Source organism: Thamnophis sirtalis, unplaced genomic scaffold, assembly GCF_051295495.1.
Source record: "Thamnophis sirtalis isolate CommonGarterSnake01/CBP01778 unplaced genomic scaffold, rThaSir2_p1.2 scaffold_4, whole genome shotgun sequence".
NCBI classification, from domain to species: Eukaryota; Metazoa; Chordata; class Lepidosauria; order Squamata; family Natricidae; genus Thamnophis; species Thamnophis sirtalis.
In genome coordinates this window covers 66831589-66849591 of record NW_028261384.1, presented here as the reverse complement: position 1 = coordinate 66849591, position 18003 = coordinate 66831589, and the positions used below count along the sequence as shown (strand labels likewise).

The 18003-nt window shown below is 38.7% G+C and overlaps 1 protein-coding gene across 1 annotated transcript in view; it reads left to right on the top strand.

The window, feature by feature from the left end:
* TBX20 (T-box transcription factor 20) overlaps positions 1-18003 on the top strand; it is an 80344-nt gene that overhangs the window by 11881 nt on the left and 50460 nt on the right. The window contains exons 4-5 of the mRNA XM_087713073.1: positions 2680-2788; positions 3865-4023. Coding sequence (XP_087569199.1) covers positions 2680-2788; positions 3865-4023 — 268 coding nt within the window. The remainder of the gene's footprint in view (positions 1-2679; positions 2789-3864; positions 4024-18003) is intronic.

The following is an 18003-nucleotide window of genomic DNA, read 5'->3' as shown; positions in this document are numbered from 1 at the left end:
AAAGAGGTATCATGAGTTCTAGCTTGCTGATATCTCTTCTATCTTTTCTGAGTTTTTGTGTTATAGCGTGAATGTAAGTTCAGAGTGTTTACTTTTTCCTTGAATGAAGAAAACAATCCTTTGCTCTTTTCAATCCATGATAAAAGTGCTGTACAAATTGTGTAATTGTTCTAACAAACAATTACTAGTCAATGGGAGTGGGTGGGGAGGAGAACAGTCACTATACCTTACTCTACTTCTTGTTTATGTACTGACTATACAGGTAGTCCTGACTTACAACAATTGAGTCCAAAATTTCCATTGCTAAGCAAGTCAATTTTTAAGTAAGTTGTGCCTCATTTTACAACTTTTTTGCCATGGTTATTATGTGAATAACTGAAGTTAAGTGAATCATGCGGTTGTTAAGCAAATCTAGCTCCCCCCATTGACTTTGCTTGTCAGAAGCTCCCTAAGAATGTTGCAAATGATAGTTCCAGGACCTTGAGATGCTGCAATTTTGTAAATACATGGTGGTTACCAAGAGCTAGAATTTGATAACATGACCGTGGGAATGCTGCAAGAGTCATAAATGTAAAGAGTGGTCATAGGTCACTTTTTTCAGTGCTGTTGTAACTTGAATGGTCATTAAATGAATGATTGTAAGAGAACTACCTGTATTGCCTATGGTTCTTGCTAGCTCAACACCCACCCTGCCATTTATATCTAGCTTTTCTTCCAATAAATGCAAGACCACAATCATGGTTAAGCCCAATTTGATCTTCATAAAAACCTATATGGACTGGAGCAAAAATAAATGTTATAGGCTAAGTTTTGCCTTTTTCCAATGCTTCACTCATGCTTCTTCAACCTATTTTTCCAAGGGTGACTATAGTTCATAATTGGAAGGCATCTGGAGAAGGCCACTGCACCTCAAATGGAAAATGCTTATTTGACCTATGTGTTGTTATTTCAAGCTCTGATTAGAATAGCTTCAGGGACAGAGAAACAGTGTAGTCTACTTGGACAAAAAGATAGCAGAGACCACACTTCATATACAGAAACATTAAGCATTCTCGAAGAGATAAAAATATGTCTGAGCCTTTCTAAAGGCCCAGAGAATAATAGCCTTAAATAGAAACATTTATTTGTGATGAGACCAATAGATGAAGTATTTGGTGGGTCTGCTTTATGTTGGTCATATTTATTTAGAATTTCCTGTTGATTTCAGTGGAATCCACTGGAGGTTGCTGTTCTGCAGTTTGGTTTCATCAACAATGTGCTTGTAAATAAGTCATGCTGTGTCCTTATTCATATAGGGATATGGATATAGAATTTTTCCAGAGCAAATATACCTTAAGAGATCAAAACTATGCAAGTATGAAATATTATATTCTTTTACTTCATGAACCCTATTGCAATTTATATTATTTCTTCTGACTGAAAAAAATGCTTTATGCCAGAAAAGCCATTTTTAAATCAGGATCATAAAAAACAGTGGTATTTGGCTTCATAATATTTTTATGAATAAAATGCATTGATGTTTTACTGTAGATGTTTTACTTTATGTAGGCTTTTAATCAATATTTTTAAATGCAAAGTGCCAAAAGTCCATTGTGAATCTGGTATATCAATCACTGCTCAGATTGTTGGTAAAAGAAGTCTTCTTGGATTATTTAATATGAACTTATCCTACTATCATTTTATGAGATTGATATACTGTATGAAAGGCCGGAAAATCTATGTCTTAATAATCAAATTAATGTGGAAAATAAAGTAGGATCATAACACAGTCAGATAACTGATTGCTAGAGTTTAGTGGTAGATTTATGTAGATTGCTAGATTTCCAGATTTATAATGGAAATCTTTCCTGGAGTTTTACTGAGTTTCCTGAAGTCATCTTTGGCATCTTGAGCATAAAAAGAATGTGCTTTAATACTGAGAGATGGTTGTAATCCTGATTGGAAATATGTTGGAGGGAAATATCTTTGATTTCATCAAACACAGGTAACTTCTCCACTTTCTAAACTATAATATCAGCATACTGTTATTTAAGATTTATCTTTTTGAATCTCCATTCACCCCCCTCCTGCTGCAATTCCAAGTATGAAACTAGTATTTCCTATCCAGTTTAGACAAACCGTCACTTGATATTGTTAAAGGACTAGGGAAGATGTGTCGCCATGGAAAAGAATAAGAAAAAATAATATTCAGAATGGAAAAACCCAAATAATTATTTTTCAGAAAACTAAGTTTCTAATAATAATAAAAAATTGTTTGGTGGAAATATCTTGCAAAATTTTATGACTGAATCTTTTTCTCTACTTCTAACAAGTTTTTCATCTAAAACTAAGTATCATTTAGATTTATATCTGTTCTTTGGCTATTTTTTCTCCTTTTATGTGGGTTTAAGAGAAGTGTCTAAAAATAGTTCGCCAAACTGAATTAAAGTTTTGAGAATGATGCCTACTAGTTTAAGTGCTCATGTTTTATGGAAAGCGTCTGTCTGTCTGTCTGTCTGTCTGTCTGTCTGTCTGTCTGTCTGTCTGTCTGTCTGTCTATCTATCTATCTATCTATCTATCTATCTATCTATCTATCTATCTATCTATCTATCTATCTATTATCTGTCTGCCTGCCTGTCTCTCTCTGTCTCTCTTTCTGCTTGCTGGGCCTTGATGAACTTTGTTGTTTGACTTTCCAGGCTATATGTGCATCCAGATTCTCCATTTACTGGGGAACAATTGCTGAAGCAGATGATATCCTTTGAAAAAGTGAAACTCACAAACAATGAGCTGGATCAGCATGGTCATGTGAGTACTTGGTCCTGTGAGAAGGGAAAACAATACTCCACCCTCAGGTTCTTTCTCCTGTACCTGTTGAAAATGCCAAAAAAACAACAATAGTTGTTTCTATGATTATTAAGTAAACTTTAAAAACTGTGAAATTTCATGGAGAGGAGGAGATGGGGCATGTAACAATATCTTTATCACAGATGATATTTTAGCATTTATTCTTCTGTTCTGAAAACCCATTTTTAGTCATCTGTAACAGCTAACTGTTAATTATTTAAGAATTTCTGTCCTGAAAAATTTTCCCTACCTTCTTTTTGTCTGATGTGTTTTGAAGAGCAATAAAACAAGTCTAAATGTTGGAATCTGCAATTATGCAAAACCTGATAATGTAACCTGCATTTAGTCCACTCTTTTGGGTGACCAAAGCAGGAAAGTATTAGATGTCTAGGGATATTGTTACATCATAATATTACATAATAATATAATATCAGTTTAATGAAACTACACCATAGTTGTCTTCAATTCTGCCATATATTAGAGCAAGTTTCTCAGCATGCCATATGTCACATAGCCAAAAACCTTTTGCATCCCTGATGTAAAATATCAAATATTTAAATTTAGGATAAATACTGTATGTCTGGCTATATAAAGACTGAATGTGAAGAAATGTAAATTGCCTTGTTATTTATTTAAATGTGAATTTAAGTATAAATAATATTACCCTTTGTTTTGAAGTTATCTGGCACCAGTACCTTTGAGATTTCCAAAACCCTCCTGGGAATCTGATTGAGTGACAAAAACTAAGGAAGAAAATGATGTTGGCTTTTATCTGCCTTCATTTTAAAACCTTTAGCATCCTTCCTCTTACTAAATCTCATAAAGTGGAATTAATTTGTGGCAATTGGTGTACATTAGAAGTGAGACTAGAACTAAGACCAGGACCAAAATGATTTATTGTTTCTTCTGATACTAGCCAAGAATCTGGCATATCTTTTTTGTCCTCTTTACGTATAACAGTTTTTATGGATAAGACAATACAATTTGCTGACTGAAAATTATTCTTATTGTGTTTTCTCTCCTTTTATTCTCTCTAGATAATTTTGAATTCAATGCACAAATATCAACCTAGAGTGCATATCATCAAAAAGAAGGATCACACAGCCTCCTTGCTTAATTTGAAATCTGAAGAATTCAGGACATTTATATTCCCAGAGACAGTGTTTACAGCTGTCACTGCCTACCAAAACCAACTGGTGAGTATTTTCACCCAATTCACTAACTATTGTAAAGTGACCAGATTTTAAGATGGGTAAAGTGGGGCACCATTGATGGGGGGGGGCTTGGAGCACCTGAGCTATAAAAAAAAGCCTTCCCACGATTGCCTTCCCCCAACGCCTCCCAACCCTTTCAAAAGCCACCCCCATCGCCAGCCTCTCCCAACTGGATTCCGCCTGCTTCCCCTTGGCTCACCCGGATCAGGTTGCTGATGGCGGCTTGCACTGCATGGTTGCAGGGAGAGCGGCGCCCAAGAGAAGCGGGCAAAACAAAACTTCTGATGGCTGAGCCGCTTAGCCCGGGACCGAGCCTCCTCCTCGCTGTCTCAAAAACATCACGCGTCGGCATACGCACATGCAGCAGGGTAGGGAGCCTCGCCCCTCATCAGGTGCTTCGAGCGAGCCGAGTGGAGGGAGGGAAACCACTGCCCTCTAAAGGCCACATCGGGAACGACACTTCAGAGAAATAAAAACTTTTTTTTTAAGGGCGTCCTTTTTAAAATTGATGATTCGGCGTCTTTTCTTTCTTTTGAAAAATTGCGAGTTTTTGAACACGCCGCGGAACACGGGACAAATTTTGAAAAATCGTGACTGTCCCACCAAAAGCAGGACGTCTGGTCATTTTACACTATTGTCAATGGTTTGTAAACATTGGGGCTGAATGATACAAACATTCTCAGAGTGAGCTAGAAAGAACAAAATGATCTATTTTCCTTTAATTACATATCAGCAGAACATCTTAAAAAGGCTGTAGGCCTTTAATTTTTAAAAAGGCCTACAGCCTAATTTAAGAGTTCTTCTAGCTTAATTCCTTCTCTTATTGGTCCTTCATGTTATACCTGACAAAAACAACACATAAAAATACTTGGCCAGTGCAGGGTCAGAACTGACAGTATTAATGTTTTTTTTAAAAAATTATTGGCAAGGCCTTATCTCAGAATATGCTACTTTTCAATCAGAATACATATCAATTTCTTATATTTAAAAAAACCCGCTCTCCTCTATATTTTCAGTAATATTTGGGCACAGATCTTTGCCTAGACAACTGAGATAGATCTTATACAAATTTGGAACATGTATCAAATTTGGGTATGCAGGTGTTTTTTCTTCAGAATTAAAATTGAGATCCTTCTTCAGTCTGCTATTGTAATTAACTAAACATTGATCATAACAAAGCCAGTTGAGAAACATAATGTAAGCTCATCCTCAGAAGGTTATATGTTTCAGTCCTCAGAGTTCCTAACATTTTTGGTCTGAAGTATGCATGCACACACTTATGCTCATGCTAACCACACTATTTCTGCCTGAACTGGTTTATAAAAACCAGTATGATATCGAGTTGACTGGAAAAGTCACATCTAATTATATGCCATAATTATTCACTTTCAAAGATGTCTGCTGTAATATTCCTGGATTCCTTTTAAATTATTCTCTTTCAGTCAGGAGACATATCTGATTGCTCAATTAATTGGACAAAAACTGAAAACTAGGAACAACTTGATTAGGAAAATTGCAGAAACAAACTGAGGGAGTACAAGCCAAAACATTATGTATAATGGTGCAATCATTAGTATGCTGTATTGCTGAATATTGTGCAACTGTGTGGGGAAGAAGTTATCATACAACAAGATTGATGTTCATTTTAATGACACAATGAGAATGATGTCTGGAGCCATTAAATCTGCACCACTCTCATGGCTGCATGGTCTTTCTAACATTGCCCCCTCCTGATTTCAGATGACAAACAAGAGACCGTTCGAGAGCAGAATAAGATAAACATCCCATTGACTCTTAGATATCTTCCAATACATAAAATATTAGGCCATCTCTCACCAGGTTTAAATTTAGGAAACTGATTTTGAATAACATCACAGTCTTACAATCTAGATGGTGAATAGCAGTTGAGATGGATTACTTTTAATAACCACAATCAAACAGATCATACATATCCAATAAAACCACTTCCAGGAATGCAGTTGCCCTGGAAAATGTGGAGCCACCTGAATAGAATCAAGACAGGCTATGCCAGAACTAGGGCAAAGCTCTTTAAATGGGGAATGGTCAAGAGTCTGCAATGTGACTGTGATGCACTGGAACAAATGATAAAATATATAGCTCGAGAATATCTCCTCAGGAAATTTCAAGGCAGATGAGATGATCTCACCCCAGCCACACCAGAAGCAGTTAGATGATTAGCTTCCTTAGATATCAAATTAAAATATGTATCCCATTGCAATTCTGTGGGTCCATATTTTATGATGATTTTATCTTGCTTTAATACAAAGTATATGCATGCTATACTTTATTTTCCACATATTGTATATACATATGAGCACACATATATAATATGTTGATATATATTTGCTTTGATGCTTTATTTAAACTACATTATTATAACAGTGATTGCATGACCTCTGCAGTTGCCATTCATTAAATAAAATAAATGAGACATATCAGATTAGTAACTCCTTTAGGAACACGCTACTGTAGATAAAGTCTGCTAAAAATTTTTTTAACATGTATTAACAGAGAGATGGAAATTTGTAGTCGTCTTAATTTTGTTATAATGCAATTCTTATTAACACTTACCTTGTCTCATAAGTTGCTATACATTAGTTACAACTATTTTTTTTAGATACTAGATTGAAGAATGTGCCTCTAATTGTTATCTGAAATCTGAATTTTTTAAATATATCAGTTCCTCAGAGAAGCACATTTCCTCAATGAGATTTTGGGTCTGAACCTTCAGGACTCTTAAGTAGCTGGTAGGAAAATTGAAAAGTTACAGTCCTTACACATTTGGACATTGCCCATTTGTTGATGGATACTACAGAACACAATGTTGAAATGCATGTAACATATAGTTTATTTTGTTTCAAATAACAGTTAACAGTATCTAAGGATAACTACCAGTCCACATTCATCATTATGCTCCTCAGAAGACCAGCCTAAGGAACAAATGGTAGAATTATGTGCACAGTGACGCAGTGGTTAGAATGCACTACTCCAGGCTGTCTGCCAGCAGTTTGGCAGTTCGAGTCTCACCAGCTCAAGGTTGACAGCCTTCCATCCTTCTGAGGTCAATAAAATGGGGACCCAGATTGTTGTGGGTAATATGCTGACTCTGTAAACCATTTAAAGAGGGATGTAAAGCACTGTGAAACAGTATATAAGTCTAAGTGTTATTCCTATTGCTGTTTTGGAGATTCTCCAGGCACCCATCAAATAAACCACAAGTTTATTTGATGTAACTCACCATCTCTGAGGTTGATTCCACACTGCAGTTGTTTTATCTCTTCCTCTCTAAATAGAATAATGAAACTGATCGGTAGTCATTGAGAATAAGAATATTGAAATGTTTCTTCCATGTGTTCAATCTAATCTATCCATCTGCTAGATTTGCATAGTTTACTATGAAGCTGCAATAGTTGAATTGTGTTTTTCTACAGAGAGAAGGAGGCTGATTTGAGTTTCTTGAGTCCAATGAAAAAATACACCACCCAGAAACTCAACCAAATTAGGGCACTGGAAAGAAATCATCAGTTCTACTCTGGCTTCAAAAAGCTACATTGCAGCAAGAAAAATCAATCCAGCTTTCAAAACTACCTTATACTATATATTTGCATTGACTGTGGTTGTTTCTAAACCAGCACAAATGCTATCCATCTAGCCCAGGGGTGTCAAACTCAAGGCCTGCATCCTGGATGCGGCCCATGGGGTGCTTAGAACTGGCCCATGGGGCAACCCAAGAAACAGCAAAGGACCAGCCCATAGTGTAAAAATGGAGCTTGGGAATGCTACATGTGGCCCTCCCGAGCTCCATTTTCTGCTGCAACAGCCTCCTGTAGACCTTGGCCAGTGAAAACAGAGCTCAGGAGGGCCATACTCTATTTTCGCTGGCAGAGTCCTTGGGTCACCACAGGCACTAAGAGCCAAGGTGGCGCAGTGGTTAAATGCAGCACTGCAGGCTACTGCTAGATCAGCAGGTCACCGGTTCAAATCTCACCGGCTCAGGGTTGACTCAGCCTTCCATCCTTCCGAGGTGGGTAAAATGAGGACCCAGATTGTTGGGGGCAATATGCTGACTCTCTGTAAACCGCTTAGAGAGGCCTGAAAGGCCTATGAAGCGGTATATAAGTCTACTGCTATTGCTATTGCTATTGCACCCTGACACGAGGTCAAGTTGGCCATGCCCATCCTGACCACTCTCCCCCCAAAGGTCAAACAAAACTCTGATGTGGCCCTCAATGAAATTAAATTTGACATCCTGATCTAGCCTATTAATGCCATAGAGATTATGGTGAAACTGAAAGGGAGGTGGCCTGAGGTATAATAATTTAATGAATTCCTCATAAAATTAAAATCTATGGACCTTCGCTAGACTGGAGATTATAGAATTGCTGAATTCTTCATTTTGATAAACATATTTAGAATTCTTTTTGTCTTCTTTAATATTTCAAGCAATTTTCTAGAATGGCCCAGGAAGGGTTTTATCAATGGATATAGTGAATGCCTTCTTTTGAGCTAATTTAACTGAAACACTCCAAAGGCAGATTTGGAATCAAGGATGTTTTTCTCCTTCTCCCTCCTAATTTGAAAACTCCCCAAATAGTTTTTGACATACATCGTAAGCTATGTCAGAATAATCTTCTCTGATCCTGGGTGTCAGCCTCTGCTTTGCTTGTTTGCTATCGGCTGCCATAGAATCGGGGAGGGTGGGGCATAGTATTTGGGAAGGGAATTATATGGTACTGGAGGAGTATGTAGAAAGGAGTTTTGTTCTCACCATCTTCTATGCATGCTAATGGCTGATGTTTGGTCTTGGTCAAGGTCAACTGCCTTGCATACCAACCTGATGAGGCCTTTTGAAGATGCACCCCACATGAAACCTTAGGGAGTTGGTGCTTGGACACTGGGCTGGGGCAATTGGAGTGGGGGCTGGGTAATCATTTGATATGTATTGTTCACACCTTTTTGGCTCATATCTTGCTTTTCTTTTCACTGCTTTCAGTTCATATCTAGTAAAAGTACTTTATCTCTATTCAAATGGAATTGAGGTTTTTCTTTCTTGGATACTGAAGGAGGCATGCCTGACATTAAGCAAGATCTCAGCTTGCACCCATCCCAGAGTTAAAAGCTTCCATGGGGGGAGCACCCAAATGTCTAACCCCTGCAGCGAACAGGAGAAGATGATGGCAAGGGTCACAACCAGCCGAAAACAAGAGGATGACTGGCGGGCAGCTGAAGGAGAGGATTTCATGATCACCCATGCTTTACACCTTCTTCAGGAGGCTTGGGAACAATGATGCTTCCATGTGAGTCTTACTGCAAGGGAGAGTGGATTAGCCGACCAGGCAGAGGGGGGAGATGAAGACCTGGCTAGCTCTGAAACATCCCTGGGAATGGCTACCGGAGCTGGGCAATGGGGAGGGGCCCCAGTTCAAACTCCCCCAAGAAGGGAGGTAAACTGCCCAAGGCAATGAATTACAAATGTTCCTCCTCTTGGAGGGAAATACAGAGGAGATCCCAAAGAACTGGGGTTTTTTTAAGTCCAAGTTTGGGATTACATGCAAAAGTATGGTGAGGATTTCCCATCAGAAGTTGCCAAAGTGAGAAGTGTTACTATGGCTTTGGAAAGCAAAGAGGCTGCCTGGATGGTAGCTTTGCATAATGATGATTCCCTCCTGCTGAGGGATTACAAGGGATTTATGACAGCCCTGAGGAAATGCTTTGATGATCCTCTCCTAAATCAAAAGACAAGGAGCAGGAGGAAATCCTTAATCCAGGAGGGGAAGCCTGTGGCTGAGTACACACAGGAGTTTCATGAACTGCCTGTGCATATGCAGGGGTGGTCTGTGGAGGCACCAAGAGCAGGAAAGGAGGAGCATCAGGAGCCCAACTGCTACACTAGACATGGCCAAAACTGACCCCAGCTGGTGGGAAGGAACCTGGCTGGCAGCTAGGGAGATGCTGTGAAACTGCCCTGGAAGGCCTGGGAGATGCCGATGTCCTTCCACCAGACCAGGAGAAGAAGGAACCCTCCTTTTCTGTGGGAGAAAATGAAACTGACTCAGATGATGACCATTTGGTAAGTCCCTGATTGGGTCCCATGACCATCCCAATAGAATTAAAAGTACCCTCAACTGGAGCCCAGGGGAAGATGCTGGCCCTTTTAGACTCTGGATGCACCTGATGTGTAATCAACCTGGAGATGGTAGAGAAAATGGGTCTAAGACTGAGAACTATGAAACCATTGTCTTTTGCCAGTGGATGGGACAATTGCTGGGCGGGCGGCCCATTTTGTAACTGAACCAGTGGAGATGTGGATTGGGGACCACCAAGAAATCCTGAGTTTCATCGTGGCACCAGGGATGGAATGGCTCCTCGTACTGGGATTACCTTGGCTGTGGAAATGGAACCCTCACGTGAACTGGTGGAAAGGGTGATTACGCATCCATTCAGCTAAACGAACAGAGGGGAAGAGAAAGACTTCCCACCTAGCCATAGCTGCAACAGACTTAGCAGTTGTCATGCATGAGAAAATTGTGGGAGAGGAAAAAATCCCCAAAGAATATGGGGATCTCAGAGAGGTTTTCAGCAAAAGGGCTTCTGAAAAATTACCTCCTCACTGTTCCACTGATTGCAGCAGTGAGATCCTCCCAGGGGAAAAACTCCCTAACCCTCAGATTTACTCAATAACCCCATGTGAGATGGAGGAATTACAAAATTTCATTGACAAAAATTTAAAAAGGGGGTTCATACAACCCACCAGACCACGGGTGGCCGCACCCATCTTATTCAGAGAGAAAAAAGATGGCTCCTTTCAGCTATGTGTCAACTATAAGAACCTGAATGCCATTTGAGTGGAAAACATGTACCATCTACCCCTCATGAAGGACATGTTAGCCCATTTGCATAAAGGGAAAATTTTCATGAAGTTAGACTTAAGAGAAGCCTACTACAGAGTCAGAATAAAGCGGGAAGATGAGTGGTAAACTGCCTTTGGGATATTTCCAGTTTAGAGTACTCCCATTTGGACTTCAGGGGGCGCCAGCGGTCTTCATGCAATTAATAAATGAAGTGTTGCATGAACACTTGTACACCCGGGTATTGGCTTACCTTGACGACATCCTTATCTACAAGGAAACATGTGAAGAATATGTGACTTTGATGCGCTCGGTCCTCAAAAAACTTCCAGCCGCTGAACTTTATGCTAAATTGTCTAAGTGTGAATTTCATCAGGAGATAATTGATTATTTGGGTTATCATATTTCCCATGAAGGCTTTGAGATGGACCCAGGGAAAGTCTGAGCTGTTACTGAGTGGACAGCTCCTCGCACCTGCAAGCAACTACAAAGTTTTTGGGGGTTTGCTAATTTCTACCATCAATTTATCCCCTCATTTGCACTGCCAATGAATCTCCTGAAATCAAAAGGAGAGGCTAAACCTAGGCCTGGTAAGCATCTGAACTGGACTATGGAATGTCAATCAGCTTTCTAGAAGTTGAAGTGACTGTTTGCAGCTGAACCTGTTTTGAAACACCCAGACATGGATGCACTATTTGTGATTCAAGCAGAGTTGGGGTTTTTCTTTCTTGGATACTGAAGGAGCATGCCTGACTTTCTTGGATACTGAAGGTGTACATGCATCCTAGTCATTTGTGGAGGTGTTTTTAGAGAATCAGAAGACCACTGCTTATAGCTAAAAGAGGCAGACTTTTCCAGGACCTTGTTAATATAGACAAGTCTGAGGTTTTTTATTACAAAGAGAGGCAGCATACACAATATAGATGAAGGAGGAAATGGTACCCTGTATTACTCCAGACTAAAGCTTGGCTTATTCATTCACATACATAGCATTAGTGAGACTTTAGAGGAAGTGGGCAGCTGTTCTGGAGCCGTTCTATATTCTAGATCTGGAAATCATTAATATTTTCATTAATATCTCAAAAGGAATATCTATCAAATTTTCCAGACTGAAATGCCTAAATTCTTAGCAAAAAGAAATCAGATGCCCAAATATAGGATGGAGATACAAGATTTGGGAATACTGTTTGTGAATATTGTAAGATGCAAACAATCAAAATACCATATTTTTGGACTATAAGATGCACAGAGTATAAGACACACCAAGGTTTTGAAAAGGCAGATTAAAATAAAAAAAATTTGCACTCTGCAGACCTCCCAAAAATGGCCCTTTTTCGTGAAAATGGGCCTGTTTTTTTTTTCTTCAAAAAATGCCATGAATGGGCTTTAGGAGGCTTATAGAGTGCTCCTAGGGGCTGGGAGGGGGGCAAAAGTGAGCAAAAAAACTGGCCCATTTTCTACTCATTTCTGCCCTCCCCAACCCCCAGGAGAACTCTGCAAGGCTCCTAAAGGCTATGCATGGCCATTTTGGTGAAGGGGCGGGGTTTCAGGAGGCAAAAATGCTGTATTCAGTGTATAAGAAGCACCCAGATTTTCTGCCTCTTTTTTGAGGGAAAAAGGTGCATCTTATACTCCAAAAAATACGGTAGCTCAGTTGAAGAGGTTTCTTTATTGTTGACTTAACTGTACACAAGAAACTTGCAAGACTGCCTGCTTTCTCCTTAGAAAGCTAGATAGAGAGTTCAATGTTTGACCTCCTATGGTTCCTTCCACTTATAGCATCCAAACTGCAATATATTTTAACTCCCCACCCAACCCCAGGCCTTCTTCCTTTTAGCCATTGATTTCACTACATCATGTTCCTGAAACTGTAGTTGATCCCACAAACTAATATGAGATAGTAATTAGACATGGCTATTACAAATGCATATGTAATGTCTACTATATCAATAGAGAGTCTGTTTCCAAGTCATTAAAAGAAGTAGTCTCTCTCTTTTCTCCATTGGCCAGAACTCACATTGATATTAGTTATAGAATTCATATTTTTTTTAAAAAGATTTAGATAAACTTGTTCAAAGAAGAGCATAAGGATGCTCGTGGGATTAAAAACCAAATCTTAATGATTAAACCTAAAGGTTTAACTGAGCATCTCTGATCTCTAAGGTAGGGATAGCAACCTGACTATTATTTGTCCTTGGGCAATTATATCCTCTCCTTCCACATTGTATTTTAAGTATATTTAAATATATTATCATTTAAATAATATAAAGAAGTTAGCATACAGTAAAGTAACATACTAGTTTATAGCACTAGTTTTGTTTCCAAGAACAGATACTGAATGAAGAGGAAAGAAGATGCTACCTGGCAAGCAATAGGAAACAATTGAACAGGGAGGGAATCCACAGTTGCCTAATGGTATAAAACAAACAGGCCCCTCCCCTCCAATGGGCCAGGTAGACTTTTAGACTTGCAAGATTCTGTTAAAGTATCCTGACCAATACAATAGAATTGGCTCATCTGGTCATGTTTCTTCTTTGATTTATTGGAAGACTGACAATATCTGTTCTTGGAAATAAAACCCATGCACCACATCTGGTAATCCTGCTAGTGACCAGGAACATTGTCCTATCCAAGTTTCAAGAGTCCTATGAAATCCAAAGGCAGACATAATCCTAAATTAGAATTCATTTCTATTTCCACCCGTTATTCTTAAAATATCATTGACTTTTATTCTGTTTATTCACAATTTGATCTCTTTTTTATTAAGTACTTATATAATTTCTGCTTTTTTGAATTTGTTTCACAATGTGAACTACAATAGGGAGGGAAACTTTCCTGCAAGTTGTGTCTTTCAAGATCAATCCTTGTTGTCATTTATGGTTTTTAGGAAGACCTTCAAAATTATTTTCTTTTCCATGGCATTAATTTTTCTTTGAATTTTTCTTGTTTTAGCAGTTTGGGATTGAAGTATTTGTTATTGAACTGAGTTTCATCCAGGTTTCCATGATGCAGATATATTATTTCAATTTGTTGGGTTTTGTAGCCTAAGTATAAATATTAGAAATTAAAGGTGCATTTTCTAAGTTGATGCTTGATTTATTGTTTCTTCTTACAAGTGTTATAGAAAATTCACAGATTTTAAATAAAGGTACTGCCTAAATAATAGGAAACTTTTAGTGTAACTCAGGGCAGATGGAAAATCATGTTTCTTCAAATGTCACTCCACTCAAAATCTCAGTAGCCTGGAAAATGCAAGAATGAGAGGCACTGTAATTCAGCAAAGTCTAGACTCACCTCCTAGTCAATATACAAATAGGGCTTCATTATGCATATATACTCAGGAGTAAGTTGCCCCATATTTAACTTGGAGCAGGCTCTGCTTGAAACCATAGTTGTTACTATGAGTAACAAGTGAGCAATAAAGTGAGTAAATATGCACTTTATGCTCTTTCTTATGTCACAAGGCTACACCATTATGTAAGTATTTAAGTTCAAGTTTCTAGCTATGTTCAGATTAAGTTTTCATATTTGAGGCAAAGCAAATATAATGCTTTTGCCTCCAGTTCAGCTATCCAAAGTTAAACATATCTTTTTAATACCACAACAAAAAGAAACACTAAAATCCATTTATTCTTCCTCCTAGGAAACCCACAACGTTAATGAATTAAATACTGGGGGGAAAAGTTCTTTCCTGATGTACGCTGTCCTTTCCTAATGAAGGTTTACAATGGAACTTTTTTTACAAACTGCTGTCGTTTACAAGTGATGGGAGTTTAAATCCCAGAAGTCTACTGCTCACGCTATGGCTTGAAATTCTGGGAATTATAATATTAATATGCCTGAAAAGTGGGAGAATAAGAAAGGTAGTCCTGAACATCTGCTACTATAGCATTTTGGAGTCTAATTCAGTTCTGAAGTCTGTCTGTTTACTCAAATTTATATGGTCATTCTGGGCAGCGTAAATTAATACGGTTTCTACATCTGGATTATCTTGGTGGATTAGGTTTTATATATATATAAATATGTATGTATGTGTGTATATATATACATACATACATACATACATACATATATATATACACATACATACATACACACACACATACACACACACACATACACACACACACACTTTATTTATTTATTTATTTATTTATTTAGTATTTATTTATTTATTTTTAAAGTCTAGTCAGCCACTGCTGTTGCATGTACAGGTTCTGTAGAACACTAGGCTTGTACATCGACATAGCAGTTTTTAGAAGTGTTATTTTTATTCTGAAGCACATAACATAAATACTGTTGAATTTCCCAATGGAAATTGGGAAAATATTGGAGATTGATTCTGTCATAGTATCTATGACTAATGAAGATGGAACCTCTCTTATTTTTTTTAACCATTTCTTTCAGTGCTGGTTTTAAAGAGGATGATTACATTTATTCAGGTTATTAGATAAGAGCTAAATACATTACACTTTCAACAAACTATCTCACATTTAAGATTTAAAGGTCAGACATTTGTTTAAACAGTCAAGCCACTATACAGTAAGAGAGTTGAATTGTAGGTCAACTTTCATTTTGACAAACGTTCCTGGAAATGCTATCTTCATTTATATAGGAACTGATTTTTTTTCCCTTTCCCTTTTAAGTGTGGCTTCATAAAAAATGTCTGTATATTATAGACTAGAATGATCTGGAAGAGACCTTGGAGGTCTTCTAGTCCAGCCCCCTTCTTAAAAACATCCAGTGATGGAGTGCCCACGATTTCTTCAGGCAAGCTCTTCCACTGGTTAACTGTCCTCATAGTTCTTCATTAGGAAGTTTCTCCCTAATTATAGCTTGCTTCTCTCTTTGATTAATTTCCAACCATTGTTTCTGGTCCTGCTCTCTCTCTGGTGCTTTGGTCAATAACTTGATCCCCTCTTCTTTGTAGCAGCCCTTCAAATACTGGAATACTGCTATCATATGACCCCTAGTTCTTCTTTTCTTTAGACTAGCTTGCAGCCATTCTTCGTATGTTTTAGTCTCCAGGCCTTTGATCCTCTTAGTTTCTCTTCTCTGAAATTTTTCCAAAGTCTCAACATCTGTTTTGTAGTATGGTAACCAAAATTGGTTGCAGTATACCAGGTGTGGTCTTACAAGGGTTTTATAAAGTGGTACTAGTACTTCATGTGATTTTAATTCTATGTCTCTGTGTATACAACCCAGGATTGCATTAGCTTGTTTGGCTGCTGCTGCACACTAGTGGCTCATATTTAAGTGATCATTCACTAGGACTCCAAGGTCCCACCTACAGCTACTGTTTTTGAGCCAGGTCTCGTCTAATCTGTACTTATATCTTTGATTTTTTCCCTGCCTAAATGTAAAACTTTGCTTTTCTCCACATTAAAATTCATTTGTTGGATAGGTCCCATTGTTCAAGTTTGTCAAGATCTTTTTAAATTCTGAGCTTGTCTTCTGGGGTGTTGACTATTCCTGCCAGTGATCTTTTATCTAACAGCATTAACCAAACTGCTTCCTTTTCTAAATGCAAATTGAATTTTACTATAAGATAAACTGTTAATTTTCCCTAGTAAGTGAACAGGAAATTCTATTCAGCAATAGCTTATTTATCATCTCTTTTATAGAAAAGTCTTTATTTATAAAGCAATTGTCAAATAATGAATAACTAATAATTAATTAAATACTGATAATGATAATGCAACACCATTTTTTATATTATTCCCACCTCTGTGTGGTTTTTTGAACACACAACATGGGAAATTATGTGCATTTATATGGCCAGATACTATGTTTGGAAAATTACCTCTTTATCCCCAAGGAGCTGAGAAATTACTTCTCCGTATAGTGGTCTTGAAGGGACACAGTGGCTCATTGGCTAAGATGCTGAGCTTGTCGATCCGAAAGGTCGGCAGTTTGGCAGTGCAAATCCCTAGCTCCGTGTAACAGGGGGAGGTCCCATTACTTGTCCCAGCTTCTGCCAACCTAGCAGTTTGAAAGTATGTAAAAATGCAAGTAGAAAAAAATAGGGACCAGTTTAGTGGGAAGGTAAAAGGGTTCCATGCACCTTCAGTGTTTAGTCATGCTGGCCACATGACCATGGAGAAGTCTTCAGACAGTGTTTCGGCTTTGAAATAGAGATGAGCACCACCACCACCCAGAGTCAGGAACGACTAGCACATATGTGTGAGGGGAACCTTTACCTTTACTATAGTGGTCTTAAAGTACATTATATTCCAGGTACCGGTAATTCAATTCTGTTTTTGTTTAATGTTTCAATTCACCACTTTGTAGACATTCTCTACATGGAAGAGTATAGTTGGTTGGATCAATTAACCTGATCTGTTTTCTGGTGCATTTTAGCATTGAATCAGTTTCAGTTCAGTTTCAGTTTATTAAACTTGTATGCCGCCCTATTCCCAGAGGGCGGCTAACAAACCAAAAGGGAATGGGGACAATACAAAGAAAACAAAACAAGACAAAAAACAAAATTCAGAAAACGGATTAAGTCAGGTCTTAACGGCTTTGCGGAAAGCCAGAAGGGTGGTGAGGGTCCGAATCTCCATGGGGAGATTGTTCCAGAGGGCCGGAGCAGCCACAGAGAAGGCCCTCCTCCGGGTGGTCGACAGTCGACATTGGCTAGCAGATGGAATCCGGAGGAGGCCTAATCTGTGGGATCTAATTGGTCATAGGGAGGTAATTGGCAGGAGGCGGTCTCTCAAGTACCCAGGTCCGATACCATGTAGGGCTTTAAAATAACGACTAGCACCTTGAAGCACGTCCGGAGTCCAATAGGCAGCCAGTGCAGCTCGCGGAGGATAGGTGTGACGTGGGTGTACCGGGGTGCACCCACAATCGCTCGTGCGGCTGCATTCTGGACAAGCTGAAGTCTCTGAATGCTCTTCAAGGGTTGCCCCATGTAGAGCGTATTACAGTAGTCCAGTCTTGAGGTCACAAGGGCGTGAGTGACTGTTCTGAGTGCCTCCCGGTTCAGGTAGGGACGCAATTGGTGCACCAGGCAAACCTGGGCAAATGTCCCCCTGGTCACAGCCGACAAATGGTGTTCTAAAGTCAGCTGTGGATCCAGGAGGACTCC